The 19753-nt window shown below is 37.4% G+C and overlaps 1 protein-coding gene across 1 annotated transcript in view; it reads right to left on the reverse strand.

Moving 5' to 3' along the window:
* The window catches only part of DCHS2 (dachsous cadherin-related 2), a 351174-nt gene that overhangs the window by 44698 nt on the left and 286723 nt on the right, over positions 1-19753 (reverse strand). The window contains exons 11-13 of the mRNA XM_069105586.1: positions 18656-18790; positions 18112-18321; positions 13658-14515 (exon numbers count right to left, since the gene is read on the reverse strand). Of these exons, the coding sequence (XP_068961687.1) occupies positions 13658-14515; positions 18112-18321; positions 18656-18790 (1203 nt within the window). The remainder of the gene's footprint in view (positions 1-13657; positions 14516-18111; positions 18322-18655; positions 18791-19753) is intronic.

Consider the following 19753-nt stretch of genomic DNA (forward strand, 5'->3'; position numbering starts at 1 on the left):
GAGGGGAGGGGAGGGGAGGAGAGGGGAGGAGAGGAGAAAAAGAAAAGGAAAAGTTCCTCCTCCTACCCTACTACAACATATCTGACAAGTTGTCTCTCTGCTTCTGCCTGAAGACCTCCAAAGACTGAGAAATCAATACCTTTTGAGGGAGTCCTTTCCTTTTTGGACAGATCAATTATTAAGAAGTTCTTCCTGATATCTACTCTGAATTTTTTTTTTCCCAGCTTTCATGTAATGCTCTTAGTTCTATCTATGTGTAGATAATTCTCATAATTGTTTCTGGAATGATGGCAATATAAGCATATGTATCAGTAATTGTTGATGTTTGCCTTATCTTCTTTCTTGACTGGTAGTTATCTGAGTCAGGAATATATGAGCTCACGTCACACATTACTCCCCCCATATTTTTTTTTTTATAAACAGTCGGGGTTAACTTGCTCAAGGTTACACGGCCAGTTATTTCTGGGTGTGGTGCTAAGTGTCTGAGCCCAGATACGATCCTCAGGTCAGCTCGACACTGGAGCCAGTGCTCTTACTCGCTGTGCTACCTGCCCCCCACCCCCCGCATTTTTCTTACTAGCTATGTGACCACAATTTCTTCATCTGTAAAATGGGAACAGTAATACCTGTAGTACCTACCTTGTTATGAAAAATCAAATGAGACAATATGTGATCTTTGCAAACATTAATACACTCCATAAATATGAACTCATAATTATTAACATGATAATTTTTATTAGTTATCTCTTTCTCATCTTTTTCAAAACAATTCAGATAAAAAAACTACATTGCTATGCTACTATTATTATTTTATAGAAAGTACAGTGTAAGGTGCCCTATCAGACAGGTGGATAAAGTAACTACTTTTCATAACTGAATAAACATCAGAAGGAACAAAAGCATTTTCTAGACTAACTCTGAAATAAACTGTTATCCAGTCCATTTATCCTTAGTAATTTAATTAGGACTCTTGTATACCATGCAACAAGAGAATGTAGTATAGAGATAAAATGCTGATCTTGGAGTCAGGAAAGAATGAACAGATTGAATGAATGAATGAATGAATGAATGAATGAATGAATGAATGAAAAAGCACCTTCTATGTGAGGAACGCTATGCTAAACACTGGTGGTGCAAATAAGCAAGACATCCCAGTTCTCAGAGCACTCACATTCTAACAAATGAGACAACAGATATGGAAGGCTTCAGTTGCAAAGCTGATGGAAAAGTCCAGGTCCTTAGGACACAGCAGCAAAACAGATAGATGTTAATGTTTCCTCTTTAAAAGAGACAGCTAAATGGTGCAATGAGTGGATAGCACAGGGCTTGGAGTCAGAAAGACCTGAGTTCAAATCTGACCTCAGACAATTATTAACTGTGTGACTCTGGGCAAGTCACTTAATCTCTGCCTACCTCAGTTTCCTCAACTGAAAAATGCAGTATCTACCTCAAAGAGTGGTTGTGAAGATCAAATGATATCGTATTTGTAAAGCACAATGCCTGGAACATATTAGGAGCTTTAATAAATGTTTATTTCCCAACATCATTTCCAATGATAAAATCAAATCAGTTTCTGCTACTGAGCCATTTGACAGCATCAAGGACTTTGTGGCAAAAAACTTTCTTTTCTGGGTCTTCAACATATGTGGCCCTAACACATGCAAAGGAATTGCCAGGCTGAATCTCCTCAGGGTGTGCTTCCCAGGATGATAGCTGTGGGGACTGGCATTGGGTTCACAGTTCTAGACTCTCACCATAAGAGTGTCAAGGTGGCAGTAGTGGTTTGACTGGCTTGGTTCATACTGCCTCCCACTTCTCCCTCAGGCTACCTTCCTTCTTTAGTTAGGTTGGGTGCTTACCTTGTGAGTGGCAGTTGGTGGGGATGGTCAGTCCTTTCTCCATGACAGCAACATCCCCAGATGATAGCTGTGAAGATTGGGTCAGAAATAGGAACAACGGTCTAGAGGCAGAAGATGTGCTGCCACCCCTAAATTTCCTATTAATACCCTAGTATTGATGGCCAGCAATTTTTGCTGGTGGTAAGGAGGAAGGTGGGCCCCTTATTCATACTGATTTCTCTACTCAGTTATGGCTAGAAACAGGTACAGTGGTCTGGGAGACATGATTGTTGTCAAGGCCCCCTGAAGGGCCCCAGGTTGTCTCTATCAGGATCCAAGAAGGATACGACAGTCACAGTGGTGGTGATGGTGGTGATGGTGGTGATGGTGGTGGTGGTGATGGTGGTGATGGTGGTGGTGGTGGTGTTATTTTGACTCACCTGGTACACACTGCTTCCTGTCTCTGCCCCAGGGTGCCTTACTACATCAGAGACATAGTAGCTATATAGCTATGCAGTATGTCATTTAATTTTTCAATATTTCTAGCAACTCTCTAGGACTATAAATTATAGGAGGGTAAACAATTTCTATCAGTAGAGGGTTTTTCTGTGGGATTTCTAGAGAGGTCCCTACATCAAAAAAATCACAGGTCACCTATCACTCTCAAGTGTGGTCAAATAAGAAAGGATTTGTAATGTATTAGGGTTTTTAATATACTTGTATACAGACATATATGCAATTTCATATACATATACACATACCCAGTCCACACATCATGTTTAGGAAATTATTATCATATGTCTCACTGATGATAAGAAATGTCAAACAACATACATACCTATAATACCGTCTACCTTTGATATATGTTAATTTCAGGAAAGAAGGGAGGGGAGGATGGATGTGGGACCTACACTAGATTGAAAAATAAATAGCCCTAAGGTATGCTGGGAAGCAAAGGAAAATGTCATGACATATGGATAACTGAGAAGTTTCTATACTAAGACACTGCCTGGAATGTTAAGCATGAAGACAAATTAGGGTTAGACCTAAAAAGGAATCTCAATGTCATCCAATCTAACAACTCCATATTGTAGACAAAGATCTGTATATGTTAGAGGTATATTGCCTAAAGTGCACAGTTAGTTACAATGTGGAGACCCAGAAAAAGAATTCTCTGGGCTGGAAGTTTCGATTTCTTTCTACCACATCAGGAAGCCTCTCTTGAAAATGGAATTAAATACTATGTCTTTGGGAATTGAAAGACAAAAAAGGGGTTGAAATGTTCTTCTTATAAAAATTTCAATGCTAAAATGCTCTAAGTAAAAGAAAAGGATCTGTTAGCAATTGTTAACGTACTGTACCATGTAGCTTTTGGTCATTTGTACTTAATGGAAACATTACTAATTGGGCTAATGAAAAGAAATATCAGGTACTAACACTTTAGGGAGGATACTTGTTTCCTCCTCCTGGAGCTTACTGTCCTAAAATGTGCACTGGTGAGTACTCATAGCTAACCATTTTGATTCAAATATAGTGACAATCTTAAATGGCATAGTTCTTGAGCTAATATTTGGCCTTCTAACATAAGAATGAGATAAACTAAAGACAAAGGCTATTAATTTTTCTGTGGATAATTTAGTGATAGTATAGTATCTAAAGTTATAAAGAACTAGACACATTGAAAACAATGTACATTCATTCATTTCTTATATTTGGAACCAAGATTCTTCCATTTGAGCGAATGATAAATTATCTAATAATGTTAAGGCACTTATTATGTCTTATACATCGACAAACTGGGTTCAATGACAATGTTCTTAAATTTACAAATGTCCTAGATTGCATCACAATAAACCTTATTTCAGGGTATCCTTAAACATTTATGTTCTGCCAGGGTAAGATACTGCCAAGGGATAAGTACTACTTTATGATATGCTTTGAAAGACCCTAGAGAACAAGGGTGATAGAAATAATAGAAGGTTATACAGTTAACAAGAGTTAAATGCATTTATCCACAGCAAACGACAGCAAATAACTCCACCACATCCAATTTAAATATCTATCTCATTTCTTTTACTAAACAGATTTTACTGATTAGAGTGCCCTCATGTGTCTCTATACTGTAATACAGTTTTGGGCAACATGGTGGAAGTGGAGAAACCAGGGGATTGGTATCCAGGCCTGGAATCCAGAACACCTGGTTTCTAATGCCATCTGTGCTCTACTGGACACAAGTCACATAACATCTCTGTCTTTCAATTTCCTCATCTGTGAAAAGAGAGAAATGGATTAGATTACCTCTAAGGTCATCTCTGTAAGAACCAACTCTAAATAGTTCTGGTCTACACAGTCTTTCAAAGGACACAGATAGATTAGATGTTGATAAATATTTTAAGGGATATCTAATTAGGCAACTCATATCATAAGCTAAAGAGTAGTTGTTGACCTATAGTAATAGAGGAAATTTCCTCACTAGGAGTTCCCTATACCAATGAAATTAGATTCAGTCCAAAAAAATATAACCAGATAAAATCAATAATCAACCCTTTACAACGATGCTTTTGCACTCTTTCACTTGTTCAAAGTTAGCACATAACACTTGGAGACCCATGCTTTGTTAAATCCCATGGTTTTCCATTTCAGCCCTCAATGATAAGTAGCAAATACAAAATCCAAAGTATCTAGATTTTTTTAAAGGAATAAACAAAAGTTTGTTTGGGGTTACTTAATATACTACAAATTCATATACAATTAAAATGGTTTGTCATTAAAACCTAAGTGTACTCTAAAGATATAAATCTTGTTCTAGAAGGAACCTCAGAGGACATCTAGTCCCATTACTTCATTTTACAGATGAGGAGATTGAGCTTTAAGGAGGTCACATGATTTTCCCAAGGTCACACTGGCAGTTGTATCAGAGATTAAATCTGAACCTACGGCCTCTAACTTTGGAGCCAGGGATCTTTCCAATGTACTAGGTTATTATGTTTCCCCTCCATATGAAAATGGATACTAAGCCATCACTCAGATATCTCACATTGATTTATAGACCTCATAACTCGATTGACTATCTTTTCCTGGGGTTGATTCTCTCTATAAACAAATTACTGTTCCAGACTCAAGTTCAAAGAGGAGTTTTAAAGCAGAAATACAACTCTTCCTTCATTTTAACACTTAATTTTGTCTATAACACCTGGGAGGAGAGGGCCAGAGGGGAGAATATCCTAGACTAAGTTCCTTGAAACCTTGATACTCTGAGTGGTGTTAATAGGGTTTTCATGGGAAATTTTCAACATTAGTAATATTTCCCCTTTGGACACTGACATTTTGATTAGTGGTTTCATCAGTATGGGTTCTCTTCCTAATTTTTTGTATCAAAGATAAACCACGCCTACCCTTCCTAGGGTAAGTCTTCATGTCCTCCCACCAATACATCACAGGGAGTTTTCACCCAATATACTAGAGATCTTTTTCTAGATTTCTAAATGTTGTATGGATACCAATGAAACTTGTCAACAGACCATAAGTTATCCTTCACTCTCACCATATGACAGGTCCATCTATATTTATAATGGCTTGTGATACCTCAGTACAAAAATAGACTTATTTTTTTTTTCTATTTTCTCCAATATTTTACCAGCTGCCCTTTATTCCCAGGGTTGTTGTGAGATCTAAACAAGCTGACCTATTTAAATGAGAGGATTTTGTTAAGTGAAGTACTATATACATATAAACTGTTATTTTTATTATTCTGAGACAGTTAAGGCATTGAAAGATCATAAAGAACACTTTGAGAAAGCAAGGATTAAATTTCATTTAATATTAAAAAGATAGGCTCATAGGGTTCCCACCTCCTAATTTATATGTTTTATCAATTTATTTCAAATCCAAAAGTATTCTATGTCTAAATTAGTTTCAGTAACACTGATGTAAGGTTATATTTAACATTGTAAATGGAGGAAGACACTATTATCCAAAATGCTGTTTCATCAAAGGATCCAACTGTTTTCTTGTTGTTCAGTTATTTTTTCAATTGTGTCCAACTCTTCATGACTCCACTTGGGGTTTTCTTGGCAAAGATCCTGGAGAGATTTGCCATTTCCTTCTCTGGCTCATTTTACAGAGGAAATTAAGGTAAATGGGATTAAGTGATTTGCCCACGGTCACACAGCTAGCAAGTATGTGTGGTCAGATTTAAACTCAGGGAGATGAGTCTTCCTGACTTCAGACCTGGCATTCTATCTACTGTGTCGCCTAGCTGCCTGAACCACTTTCTAGTAAAGCTAAATTAAGCAACTTTTAACGTCTTTGAGACTTTTGCTCTTTAACCCCTTTACTTTTATGACTCTATGACCTCACTGATATGGATATGCCTCTTCCAGTGCAGATGGCAACTGATCCACCCTGTCTCCATTTTTGAGATTTCTGTCCATTTACTTTTCTGTGTCCTCCATAAACTATCTATCCGCTACACTGGAGATCTTCTCATGGGTATTAATTTAACACTTGCACTTTCCATCTGTAAAGCATTGCTCTTGGTAAAAAGGAGCCCGTCTCCTTTTCTGCCCATCCATGTCCTTGAGAGTGACCTTTACCCTACTTGTGGCATGTCATTACAAGCCATTGTTGCAAATATTGCGCTGTCTTTGTCCATCGGATGACCTATGATTTTGAATCTTCTGTGATTGTAGCATTTGATGATTTGTAGCCATATAAAATCATCAAAGGAATACTTGCATTAAAAAGCTCTGCTTTCATGGCAGGGGCCATCAAAATTGCTGAGGAATTTCCCCAAAGGAATCTAGACTGTTCCATTATTCAATTGCAAGATAAGCCCATTGTCCATTTGCACTTCCTGACCCACAATATATGGACTAATGCACTAACTCAATGGACTTAACTGTCCAACTACATGTCATAATCCTGGCAATAAGCATTCTTCATATATGCTGTTTTCCTGTCGATTTAGAGACACCAAGGATCGCACTGTGGAGTCTCTGTAATCTTCTGGAACAAGTAAAATGTAGTATATGAACTTGTTCTTCCTGAAAGATCACTTCAGTCCTGGAATTTATACCTTGGCACTACTCTCTGCCCCCTGGAGGTCCTCTCTCTGAGGGTGCCCAGACCAGCCATCCCTTCATTTTTCACCACAGAGTACCTTTCCAGGCATTTCCATCATGCCCTTGGCAGGGTATCTTCTCCATAGCCCCCCCCCTTTAACTTTCTTTTTATGTGTTGCCTTCCCCATTAAGATATAAGGTCTGTAAGGGCAAAGTCTATCTTTCTTTTTATTTATTTTTGTATTTGCAACATTTATTATAGTTTTAGAAACTGAGCAAGCAATTAATAAATACTTAATTATTGACTAACCACAAACAAGAAACAAGAGTATCTAGAGTACTGGTGTCAAACACAAATAGAAACATATTTCTGCCACATATTGACTTAGAAAATCATAAATCAATATTATTTATGTTGCACTGTATTTTTATTTATTTTGTTAAACATTTCCCAATTACATTTTAATCTGCTTTGGGGCTACACTTGGGAATTTTGCAGGCTGGCCATGGGACACTTTTGGATTTGAAATAAATAAATAAAACATAAAAATTTGGATGTGGGAAGACTAAGAGTCATGGAGTACCCTAAAAATAAAGGACAGTTGGTGAAATATTGGAGGAAGGAGAGAAAATTAAGTCTATTTTTGTACTGAAAAAGTGTCATCGATGTAGATGGACCTGTGATGTAGTGAGAACGCAGGATAACTGATGGTTAGTCCTCAAGTCTCATTGCTATCCATACAATGCAGGCTGAGAATTTGACATGAAGTGGAATTTCACCTTTATGAGAAATCTTTCCTCTCATTTGGATTCTGCACAAAACATTCTTAAGAACAGTTGCTTGCACATATCTCCGAGTCTTATGCTTGACTTGGCACTGGTAATCACCGAGTCATTAAAGTTATCATTAATATTTTATAATGTGAGAGGCAGCACAGTGAAGTCATTAGGGGCGTGGGGCTTGGAGACAGGATGACCTTGATGCAAATTCTGTCTTAGACTCTTGTGAGCATGGTGTTCCTTAGCCAAGTCAGTTACTGTCAGTCAGTGCCTCAGTTTCTCTATCTGTAAAACTAGGATAATAATGTTTTATTTCTTATATTACAGGATTGCTGTATTAATTGAGATAATATATGCTTAAAAGTGTTTCGAAACCTTAAAGAACTATGAAAATAGTACAACTATTATTGTCTTGACAGCATATGGGACATAAAAAGTTGGAACAGAAGCTTTTAAGGCTATGTTTTGTCTATTTAGTCAAATGCTTGTGAATGGATTGGTGCATAATCAACAAACAATAAAACCGGAAGGATTATATATTATCTAAACCTCTCAGTCAACTATGCGATAATGAAGATATGGGCTATTATAAAGACCAATTGGTGAAAGTCTGCCTGTTTCACAATGATGATGATGATGATGCTTATTAAGTACTTTAAGGTGTGCAAAGCTAACTCATTTAATCCTTACAACATCCCTATAAAGTAATTGTTATTATTATTCTAATATTTTGGATGAGGAAACCAAGATTAAGTTATTTGCCCAGAATCACCCAGCTAGGAAGTATCTTCGGCAGAATTCAAACTCAGGTCTTCCTGACTCTAAATCCTGCTTGATATCCATTGGTTTATAAACAGCTTATTCTCACTAAAATCTTATCAAGTTGAGAGAATAAGCTTATGGGACATTTGGTAACAATGTTCTCTTGGTTGGTTGTCTATTTTTTGGTCACAGTACCATCAATGGAATACTTTTTAAAAATTCTTTTGGAACTTACCTTGCTTGAAAGCTACCTTCAAAAATGAAACAAATAAACAAAATGAGAGGCAGCATGGTACAGAAGGTAGAAGACTGACTTTGAAGTGAGGGAGATCTGGGCTAAAGACCTATCTCTATCATATGGTAGTGGGATGAGCCTGGTCAAGCATCTCCACTTTTCAGTGCCCCAGGAAGGCTCTAACACTCCAAGTTCACAATGAGTGAAAGTTCTTCTTTGGTGGAGGGAGTTTTCATACTATGAGTTCTCTATATCCATGAAATCACAGGTCAATACCAACTTCAGCCTGCCCTCCACCCCACAAAACAACAGATCCCTGAGAATCTTTCAAATTGGGTGAGCTCTAGTACAGATTTCCTTTCATTTAATTTAGTTGGGTCCAGTTCCCTTCACAATTTTATCTTCTTACATACACATCTTAACCCTTACAGCACATTGATTCCTAAAGAATTAAGACCAAATGTGATGTATTCATTCTCAATGATTATGGATATAGATATAGATCACTAGGCATATGAACTAGAATATCTGTACATTTTATAGCTTTTTGTGATTTTTTTAAAGGTACAAGTCAAAAGCAGCCCAAATAAGAGAAAAGAATTATGGGAAATCATGATAATCTAGAAAGTAACCTGGGATATCATTGTTCCTAAGTGATTTGAAAATATGATATGAATTTAGAATTATCCCCAACAAATTGAGACCCCTAGTCAGGATAATGCTTTTTATAATGGCAGCCAACACTTTGAAACTACAAGTGTTTTTGAGATCTATGATGCTAATGCTAAAAGTTCTGGCATATACTGAAGGTCAATGCTATATACAGAAATGATCAACAGTTCTCCAGCTTTTTGGAACTAAGAAAATTTCAAGTGAAAAAAACGTCAGATAAAAATTATGTGATAAGATCTGGCAGCTAATTCTGGCTTCATGTGCCAACCACAGCTTTGGCCAGTTTGCAATGTCAGTCAATATTTTATAAAGCTCACCACTCCCTCTTTCACTGGGCTCTAGGAAATACTGTCAACCCAGATGCAGGTTAGTTATATCCCATCAAATTCAATAGCCTTCTTAACTATCACTCTTCTTCATTTCTCGTTTTTCTCTTTCCTCTATATTTTGCAGCTTTTAGCTGACTTTTACCTCTCAACTTAGACTTTAATGCCCTTTGCATATGTCATATTTATGCTTCAAGGAGACATTCCAGTCACTTCTTCATATGCCTTGTAATATATACCTACATCCACATTTATGGATGCCATATGCTTGTATCACTTCCAGAGCTATTTCAAAGTTTTCTTACGTGTAAAATTTAATAAAAAGGATTTGGGGAGTGTTTTATTCTTTCAGAAAAAAATAGAAATATCAAATTGAATGGAATTAAGTAGTTCTGAAAGTAAGTGCACCAAAGAGGTCAGTTTTCACTAGGGGTCAAGGTCAACAGCAACAGATAGCAAGAGTGAGAGCTTTTGTTCCAATTAACCATCAATTTTCCTGCCCTAATCTCAGACTGAAGGGACCACCTCCAAAGACTAGAAGGTAATTTGTTCTTAACTGTCTTCTATCCTTAAATTTTAATCTGCAACCAAATTGCACTTAACTGTACTGATTAATCCCAACTATTACGGCTAGAAGAGAATGGCTAGTGGGGAGAGCAGAGAGAACACAGGCTGGTTGTGACAATACCTCAGTGATAGAAACTCAGTTGAAATCAAATATGGCAGTAACATACACATGAAAAGGTCTACTGTTAGGGGCTCTAACTTATTATATGTAGGTGAATCACAGAGATTCTTAATAGCAATGATATATAACTATATATATACATGCACATTATAAACACACACATACACACATATAGAGGGGCAGCGGAGAGAAAGAGTAGTGCTATATAGTAATGAGAGCAATAGCTTATTTATCCATAGAACTGGAGTCAGAAGGAAATTCAGCAGCTATTTATACACAACTACACTTGAAAAAGAAATTCTACTACAATATACCCAAATAAGCAGTAACTCAATCACTGCTTAAAGACTAGCAATGAAGGTACAGCACAGCTTCTGTAGAGAGCCTATGAATGAGCTAAAATTTAAGAGTGGAACAAGAAAGGCTACACCTACATGAACTCAGCCAATAAATAATATGTATTAAAGTATCAAAAATGTATGTTATTCAGATTTGTCTAGAGGGATGGAGGGGGATCAACTCCTTGCCACCAGAAATTATAAAAAGGTTATATCCTTAAGGAGCTCAGGTGGAATGGAATGTTGATCAATGTAGATTATGCAGCAAAGTGGTTGAGACAACTTTCAGGTTGCAAAAACATAGACTCTGCAAGACCATCTTTAGGACATGATAAGTTGGCTAGGTTTACCCACCAGAAGCCACTTACCCTTTATAAGCTGGCAACAAATCTCCATACTACATATAAGTCCTAAAATATCATTGAAAATTCAGCAAATAAAATATTTGAAATAGGACAGCATTAGAGGCACATCATGTCTTCCTTGATATGACACTGACTCATCAAAATTTAAAAATATTCTTAATAGATATCACATACTGAATAGTCATAATCCCCAGACTACATGGAATAAAAGGTTTACAAAGTACAGATATCTGGAAGAAGAAAATAAATCACGTGGGAACAGGATAAGGTACATGGGAGGATCCCTGTAATCCTGTCTTCCACTAGAGTTGTCAAAAAGTTGGTTTCAGTGAGTCTACAAAACATAGTTTTACATCCCAATACTCTTTTCCTTGTTCAGTCATTTCAATGTCTGATTCTTCATGACTCCATTTGAAGTTTTCTTGGCAAAACATTTGAATTGGTTTGCCATTTCCTTCTTAGCTCATTTTACAGACAAGGAACTGAGGCAAACAGTGTTAAGTGATTTGCCCAGGATCACACAGCTAGTAAGTGTCTGACATTACATTTGAACTCAGGACGATGAGTCTTCCTGAATTCTGGCCCAGTGCTCTACCCACCACATCATCTAGCTGCTTTCTCAATTCTCTTATTCAGTTACAAAAAAAAAGTTATTTTATCTACCTGCACAAAAGTCTGCAGAACATTCAACTTAAAAGAATATTAGGATAGTCACCTGTTCTCACACTGTGTCTATCTGAACCCCATCAAAAAAAGATGAGAAAAATGCTTTCAGTGTGTCTACAGATGAGGAGCTTGTATCCCAACCATTCAATTACACAAGTCAATTATTTCATCTATTTGAACAGTACCATATCAAATACAAAACAGGAAGGCACCATAATAGAATACTAACTTCTCTGAGAACCATTTCTACTTGAACTCAATCAAATACAAAGATGAGAAGAATGAAAGAATGATAACAGCAACATTATCAACAATAGTGATAGAGTAGGGACTGAACTCCCAGATGAGTTAAAGCAGGAAGAGCTAGCTTACAGTCTTACTTTTGTTATATACTGGCTGTAGGGCTCTGGACAAGTCACTTGATGTCTCAAATTTTGTGGAGTCACACAAGATCTTCTACCCTCATCCAAATCCTCATAAAGCTGCCATCACCAATTCCCCAGGGATATGTCTTATGTAAGTATCTGGAACCCTATGGGACAGGCTATATATACATCTTGTTTGTTTGTATTAGTGGCCCTTAACACAGTGCCTAGCACATAGCACTTAATAATAAAGGATTGCTGCTTGCTTGTTCAATTCACTAATAACTAAAGAGAAATCCTCTAGTGAAAAGAGACTATAAATTATTTAATTTTATATTTTCCTTATACATCATACAGGTTGATAAGGAACAGGTCACAAACATTAATTTATTAATTTTACTAGAGTCAGGGTCTATCTGATGTTAGTTTTTGGAGCATGGGCCCTGAAAAGTATTGGCCTTCAATGATATCCAGGCATCCAGTGAACCATTAGCCAGAAATTTGTAGATGCTGAAGTTTCACAGAAATATAAATGCCAGAACAAAAGCAGGCACATTCTCTCTAACTTCATGGATAGTTTTGGGTAATATGCCATTTAGGCAAAACAATGTCACCAGGGGCAGAGAGGACCCCAGGGAAAATTTCAGAAATGGCAAATAAGTGTACGTTTCTAGAAAGAAAAAAAAATTGGAACATGAAAACTCAAAATTGGGCTTTACAGATAGATTCAATTCAACTTCATGTGAAAGGCATTGTACTAGCTTTTAGGGCACAAAATTACACTAAACAATGGAAGATGTGGAACTGAGTATTCAGTCAAGAAAACGCTGAAGAGACCTGGTCTCATCTCTAACATGAAAACATGGTAGTAGGGTTTTGTTAACTGGGCAGGTGGGAGGGTAGTGACTGGGGAGGATATGCATTCAGACATGCATTTCATTTGTGCAGGAACTCCTGGGGAGGAAGTACCCTTTTTTTTTATCAATAATGATCTTCAACTGTCTAGCAACTTGAAAGTGGCTTGGGTGGGGGGGGTGGACTAAAAAATTAAGTAACTTATCCAGGGGTCACATGCCAGTACGTGTCAGAATGTATACTTAAACTCATATCTTTTCTGACTATGAGGAAGTCTGTCTGTCCATATGGCAGTTTTAAAGTAGGGCAATGGATTTCCAATATTATTGTGGAGAAAAACAGTCTTAGTGGCTATACTTTGAGGGATATGCCGATTTCTGTCTTTCAGGTTCTGAGAGTCAAGAAATAGCTGAAAGTTAAAGGTGCTCTAGATTTGTGTAAATTTCTATTGCTAACTCAACATTTTATATTTCTATTTTTAATTTATATCAAACTAGGTTTCTTTTTCTATATATAATTTTTAAAATGACTGACATTTTGGTTCATGCTTTGCTAGACATAAACTTATGGCTCAAGCCCTAGGGTAAATGAAAGTAAGAACTTATCAATGAACACACAAGACTTACCCACTTGTGCAACAAATACATTTAAATAACTTTTCAATAAATTCAGAGTACATAAAAAATATAGGACCAAATACTCACCAGTTTCACAGTTTTCAGTTACAGTTGATGTATATAATTGCTGACTAAAGGAAAATCTTGCATCTTTTTCCTGCATGTGGATGACCAAAAGACCAGTGGTTGTCCTGGTGGGTATCCCCTGATCCATAGCCTTTACCTGTAGCCAGACAGGGAAGTGTTCTGAGGATAATTGCTTTTGAAGGCAAACCTCTCCTGAGTGTTCATCAATATGAAACAAAGACTGGGTCTCAGCAAAACGAAAAACCACAGCTCCATTGAGCCCCAGGTCTGAGTCATAACTGACCATTGTGGCAATGGTCTCATTGACAGACACTTGTGAAGAGATAAAAACATCCAAAGGGTTCTGTCCAAAGACAGGACTGTTGTCATTGACATCATCTACATTCACTGTCACATCAACTGTGGTTCTCCTTGGACTTTGGACACTACAGTCACTGGCCACAACCCTAAAAACATGCTGGGACCTTGCCTCTCGGTCAAGGCCTTGTGCAAGTTTCAATGTGCCTGCCATTCTGTCAATAGTGAAGATACCCAGAGCATCGTCGGTTAGGAAGTACTCAACCTGCCCATTTAGGCCACTATCTTCATCCACTGCAGAGAGCTGTAGGATGACCGACCCCACTTCAAGGTCTTCTTTCACAGAGGCTTGGTAGTGGGATGTAGGGAAGGTAGGACTGTGGTCATTATCATCCAAGATGGTCACTTTTAATTCAGTTATGGAGCTTCTACCTGGGGTACCCAGATCATAACATTCAACAATGAGGGTGAAATTGCTGATGTGCTCCCTATCTGGGCTACATGTTGTTGAGAGCTCTCCTGAAGTTTCATTAATGGTGAAATACTGCTCAGTGTTTCCTCCTATAAAAGCAAAAGGAATGCAAAGGTAAGGGTAAACAAATTGACAAATATCTTAAGGAAAAATGGCTTTCCTAGTATACCAATCAATATAAAAAATAGTTATCAACCCACCTGCTTACACAATTACTTATTGTCATTTAATTAATTTTAAATATCATAGTGTAGTGCTTTAATACACTTTTTTTTCTTTTCATAATGAGAATCTTAACAATGGGGAGCAGGGATGGCATATACCTCAAGTTATAGAAGCATTATTTTAACAAATGAATATCATAGGAAATGTTTTGTCTCTAAATCAGTAAATTTTACTTTAACTTTGCCATTGTAGTAAGTGATACTTTGTCCTCCTTCCTAAGAAACTAATAAAAAAGAAGTAAATAGTGTTACTTTGTTTTCCCTTCACTGTCATCTAATTATATTAATATCATGGGGATAAATCGGGGAAAAATTAAGATCGAACTTTCATCTTGATCTGCACCTGTGATTAACTGGATTAATGGGGAATTCCTTGTTTGGAAAACCTTTCTGATAAACAGTAATACAGCTGCAATTAATATAGTTTTAGAGAGTTGCATAGGGCCCTGGGAAATTCAATGACCTTGCTTAATGTCAAATAGCTACTATGTGTCAACAACAGTATTTGAACCCAACTTACCCTTGTCTCCATGGCTAACTTTTCATCAGCCAGACCACACTGGTTCTGCAAGGTGGGGCACCAGGGCATAATGTTTTGGGTAAGTTCAAAAAATAAACTTGCCTATTAATTACAAAAAGAGTGCTAACTAGGCTGCTATCCACATTTTGGAATGGTGGAAGCTGGGAAGAACTATCAAGTTAGAGGGCATAGAACACAAACTCAAGAAACATACTGAAGTTGGTGTGCTGGAGTGGCACTAACTAGAACAGTAGCAGATGAGGGTAGGGGAGAATAAAGGGAATATGTGGGATAGAGACACATTATTTCAAAGAGAATAACCATCAGCTAATCCTATTCTTCTGGGATAGTTGAAGATCCAGTGGACATCCTTAACATTCAAGTCACTAGATTCAAGGTTTAAAAAATCTAGGTTGGGGTAGCTAGGCAGCACAGTGAATGGAGCACTGGCCCTGGAGTCAGGAAGACCTGAGTTCAAATCCGACCTCAGACACGTAACACTAGCCGTGTGACCTTGGGCAAGTCACTTAAACTTTGCCCTGCCCTCCCCCCTCAAAAAAGCAAAAGAAAAAAGAAATCTAAGTTAATGGGCAAGTTGATAATTGTATCTGTTCTGTTATTTTATAGGAAATGATAAGCAGGCACATTTCAGAAAAAAACCTGGAAAGACTTACATGAACTGATGCAAAGTGAAGTGAGCAGAACCAGGGGAACATTGTACACAGTGACAGCAGCATTGCATGATGAATGACTTAGCTATTCCCAGCAATACAATGATCCAAGACAATTCCAAAGATCTCACGAGAGAAAATGGTATTAACATCCAGAGAAAGAACCGATTGGGTCTGAATGCAAATCAAAGCATAGCATTTTCACTTTATTTGTGTGTGTGTGATTTTTTTTCCTTTTGGTGTGTTCTTTCACAACATGATTAAGTTGGAAATGTGTTTTATATGATTGCATATATATAACCTGTATCTAATTGCTTACTGTCTTGGGGAAGGGGATGGTGAGAGGAGGGAGAAAATTTGGAACTCAAAAATTTTTAATGAATATTAAAATCTGTCTTTATATTAAATTAGAAATAATAAAATTTAAAAATTAAAAAAAGAAATAATAAAATGCTATAAAAAAACAAGGATTTTTTTTGCTCTTCTCTGCATCTCCAGCTCTTAAAGTAGTGCCTGGCACAAAGTAAACACTAAATAAATACTTGTTGACTAACAAAATAATGTGTCTGTTGTTTAAAAGCCTTTCAAAATATGAGTGAAAAGAATTTTATGAGGTAGGTAGAGGGGAAATATTTTTAAGACCATATCCCATAACTGGTACCCTTATTATCCATTACTGAGAGATATAACACCTCCTGACTAAAGTAAAAAGTAGGATGTCACAAAAGAGGTCATAGAATTGGAGTAACAAAGGATCTTAGAGAGTAAAATAATCAACCCCTTTACTTCACAGATGAGGATGTCAGTTGACTTGCCCAGAGTCACACCAGTTAGTGTGTGGCTGAACTAGAATTTGAACTCAGGTCCCTTTAAAATTCCAAATTCACCAATCCTTCTACTACACCAAGGGCATAACCAATATCAATAATTCCATTAGGGCTAAAGAGATTAGATTGTCTTCACATGTTACTAGGGTGACTGTGGGAAAAATAAAAGAAGACAACTGGGACTTGGAGCTATCAGCAAAAGTTATAATTAAAAAGAACAAAAAAAAGAACAAAAAGAAGGGATATTCAAATGCAAGAAAGCAGAACTCCCAGCTCTATCCCCAACTAGCTATATGAGCTTTTCTGGATCTCAACTGTTTCAGCTGGAAAATAAGGTGCCTAAAGTACATTATCTCTAAGGTCTCTGATATCTCTAATACTAAATAATAATCTATATTAGTTGGAGGCTGAAATCTTTTTTTTAAAGAAAGTGAGTCATTTTTATTATGGAAAAACTTGACTTGATCACAGAATTTCTAGAAAGTAGGTAATTATCAATTATAGGTTCTGCTCCCAATAGTTATTCTCAAACCCAGCTTTAGATTATGCCATTATAATGCCCTTTTAAGACTTTTTGTTCCATCCAAAAGGGGATCTCTGTCTACTACAAGCAGTATTTTCTAGATGTGAAATATCTACTCTTTATACCACGTTTTGCTGGATAATTGAGAGCGAGAACTGCAATGAAAAGAAACAGCATCCAGAAACTCACAAATGTCACCTATTGCTAACTCCACATTAATTCGATCAGAGGCCCTCATCTCAGCCCCAAGGGTGGCACAATGAACAGGGCACTAGACCTGGAGTCAAGAAGATCTGAGTTAAATTCTGGTCTCAGACGCTCAATAGCTATTAGGTATGAGTCTGGATAATTCACTTAACTTCGCTGCACTTCTTTTTTCTCAAACGGGATAATAATTCTAAAAAATGCTTAGCACCATGTCTGGCACATAGTAGGTGCTAGATGAATATTATTCTCTTCTTTCTCAAAAGCCAAAATTATTTTACAAGTAACAATTCCTTAAGATTGTAGCATGTGGGTAATGGTTGTGCAAGTCTGTGTGGAAAACCAGGGTAGCTCACTGGTTACCAATTCAAGGAATCCATACTTTCTGAGTTTCTTCTTGAGGAAGACCTGAACCAATGAAGCCCTAGTCACTCAATAAAACAACAAAACAGGAGAAAAAAACTGGAAAAACAACTATACTATCAGTATATTTTTTGAAGGCAGATTAGTTAAAAGTCCTGGAAAAGTTGGAGACCAATTTCAAAGTTGGAAGGGGGGAAAATGCTAAAACCCAAAAAGCTAAAACTGGCATGTGATGATGACCATTTTGTGACAAGTTTATATGGACATTATCCTATAGACTCTGTAAGGAATCACTATAAATCAGTGGGACTGGGTCCATCTTGGGGGGTATTCTGCAGAGGTCTACCACTTACCAATTATATGATACCGCACAGCTCCATTGTTGCCAGTATCCATGTCCATAGTTAAAATGGTATAGATGACCCCTGGCTCTTGGTTCTCTGGAACTTGGATTTCAGGGTTGGGGATAATAAACTTGGGAGCGTGGTCATTTTCATCTTTCACTCTGCAGAGAATGGTCACGGTGCTGGATAATGGAGGGACTCCCTGGTCTTTTGCCAGTACTGGCAGGAGACAGAGACAAGGAGGCTTAACATTAGTGACCTGTGAGTTTTAACTGAGATCTAACATGTGCCCTCGACAAATTATTAGGGAAAAGAGAAATGAGAGGCTAGACAATCCTTGTCAGAATTTATTGATGAAACTGTCTAAACCTGAGTGTCCTTGAGGTACAAAACCTGATGGTGAACCAATGGGCATGGCAGGTATACTGAGTCATTCAACAACCATTTTGAGAAGAAATAAGGTGACATTCATAATAAGTGGGAGGAGGAGGCAAACATCAAAATTATTGAATTAAACACCTAACTGCATATTCCAAGAATTTAGACATGTTACCTCTGAGGGTGAAGATCTCCTGAGTCTCTCTGTCAAATGTAGCTGCTGTTACCACCTCTCCAGTGCTGGAATTGATCTTGAAAAGCCCAGATATAGCAGTTGGCACTATTTCAAACTGCAGTTGGGAGTTGACTCCTTAAGGAATAATTTTGTTTGGTTTCAGGAAGAAAAAGAAGGGAGAAAACCACGTAAGTTATCTCTTTGGAATTTCCCATCCTTTTTCCCAAGATCATTTACTAGAAGATAGATGCTGAAGAAAAAATAAGAATTCTAAGGCAAACTTTTAAATAAGGTGAGAAAACCGCTCATGTGGATCTTGCCAAAGAAAAGACTCATGGGATGAAATGTTTGGTTTTTCAAAAGCCTCCTGAGATTTTCCCACAGTGAATGTTTAAGATTTTTTCCTTCTCATAAAAAAAGTCTTATGAGTTTGCACTCTACAGTGTATTCCTAATTACTCCATGGAACACCCCTGATTGTGATTTAATGAGACAATAGGAACCTTGCCGGGGGAGCCATGATTCTTCATGCTATTCTTGAACTTGGGTGCAGATGCTCAGTAATGGCACCCTGCATCCTCTCAAGAATCAGGAGGTTCACACATGGCACCACATGTGTGTGCCCGTGTGCATACACACAATGTGCTTAGCCTTCTCCTTCCTATGTAGACTAAGAAATCTAGTTCCACAGGCTTACCCATTACTGATCCAAAATAATTTTTCCCATATTTTTTGGTGGTTTCAGTACTCCCCTGAGAAGCATATAATGTCATTTCCATCACTGGTTATAGAGTAAGATCATTCACACCATTAACTTTAATGAATTTAATCCTACATCATACACAAAGGGTAGCAGGCATTCATCTCATACCATTGCATGAGTTTTATTTGCAGCTCGCACACGTTCCATTCAATCACTTTTCTGGGTTCCCCTCTTAACAAACAATCAGCCTTTAAGTGTGACCCAAGATTCATGCCATGCACCTGGAACTGATGTTAGACCTTAATCAAAGGCTGGAAGAACTCGGGGGGGGGGGGGGGGGGGGGGGGGGGAGGGGAAGGGTGAACCTTCCCAATAAAATTTTAATTGCAAATCTCC

Source organism: Petaurus breviceps, unplaced genomic scaffold (genome assembly GCF_028583685.1).
Source record: "Petaurus breviceps papuanus isolate PSGF00001 unplaced genomic scaffold, PetGlider_PUasm1.0 76, whole genome shotgun sequence".
In the NCBI taxonomy this organism is placed as follows: Eukaryota; Metazoa; Chordata; class Mammalia; order Diprotodontia; family Petauridae; genus Petaurus; species Petaurus breviceps.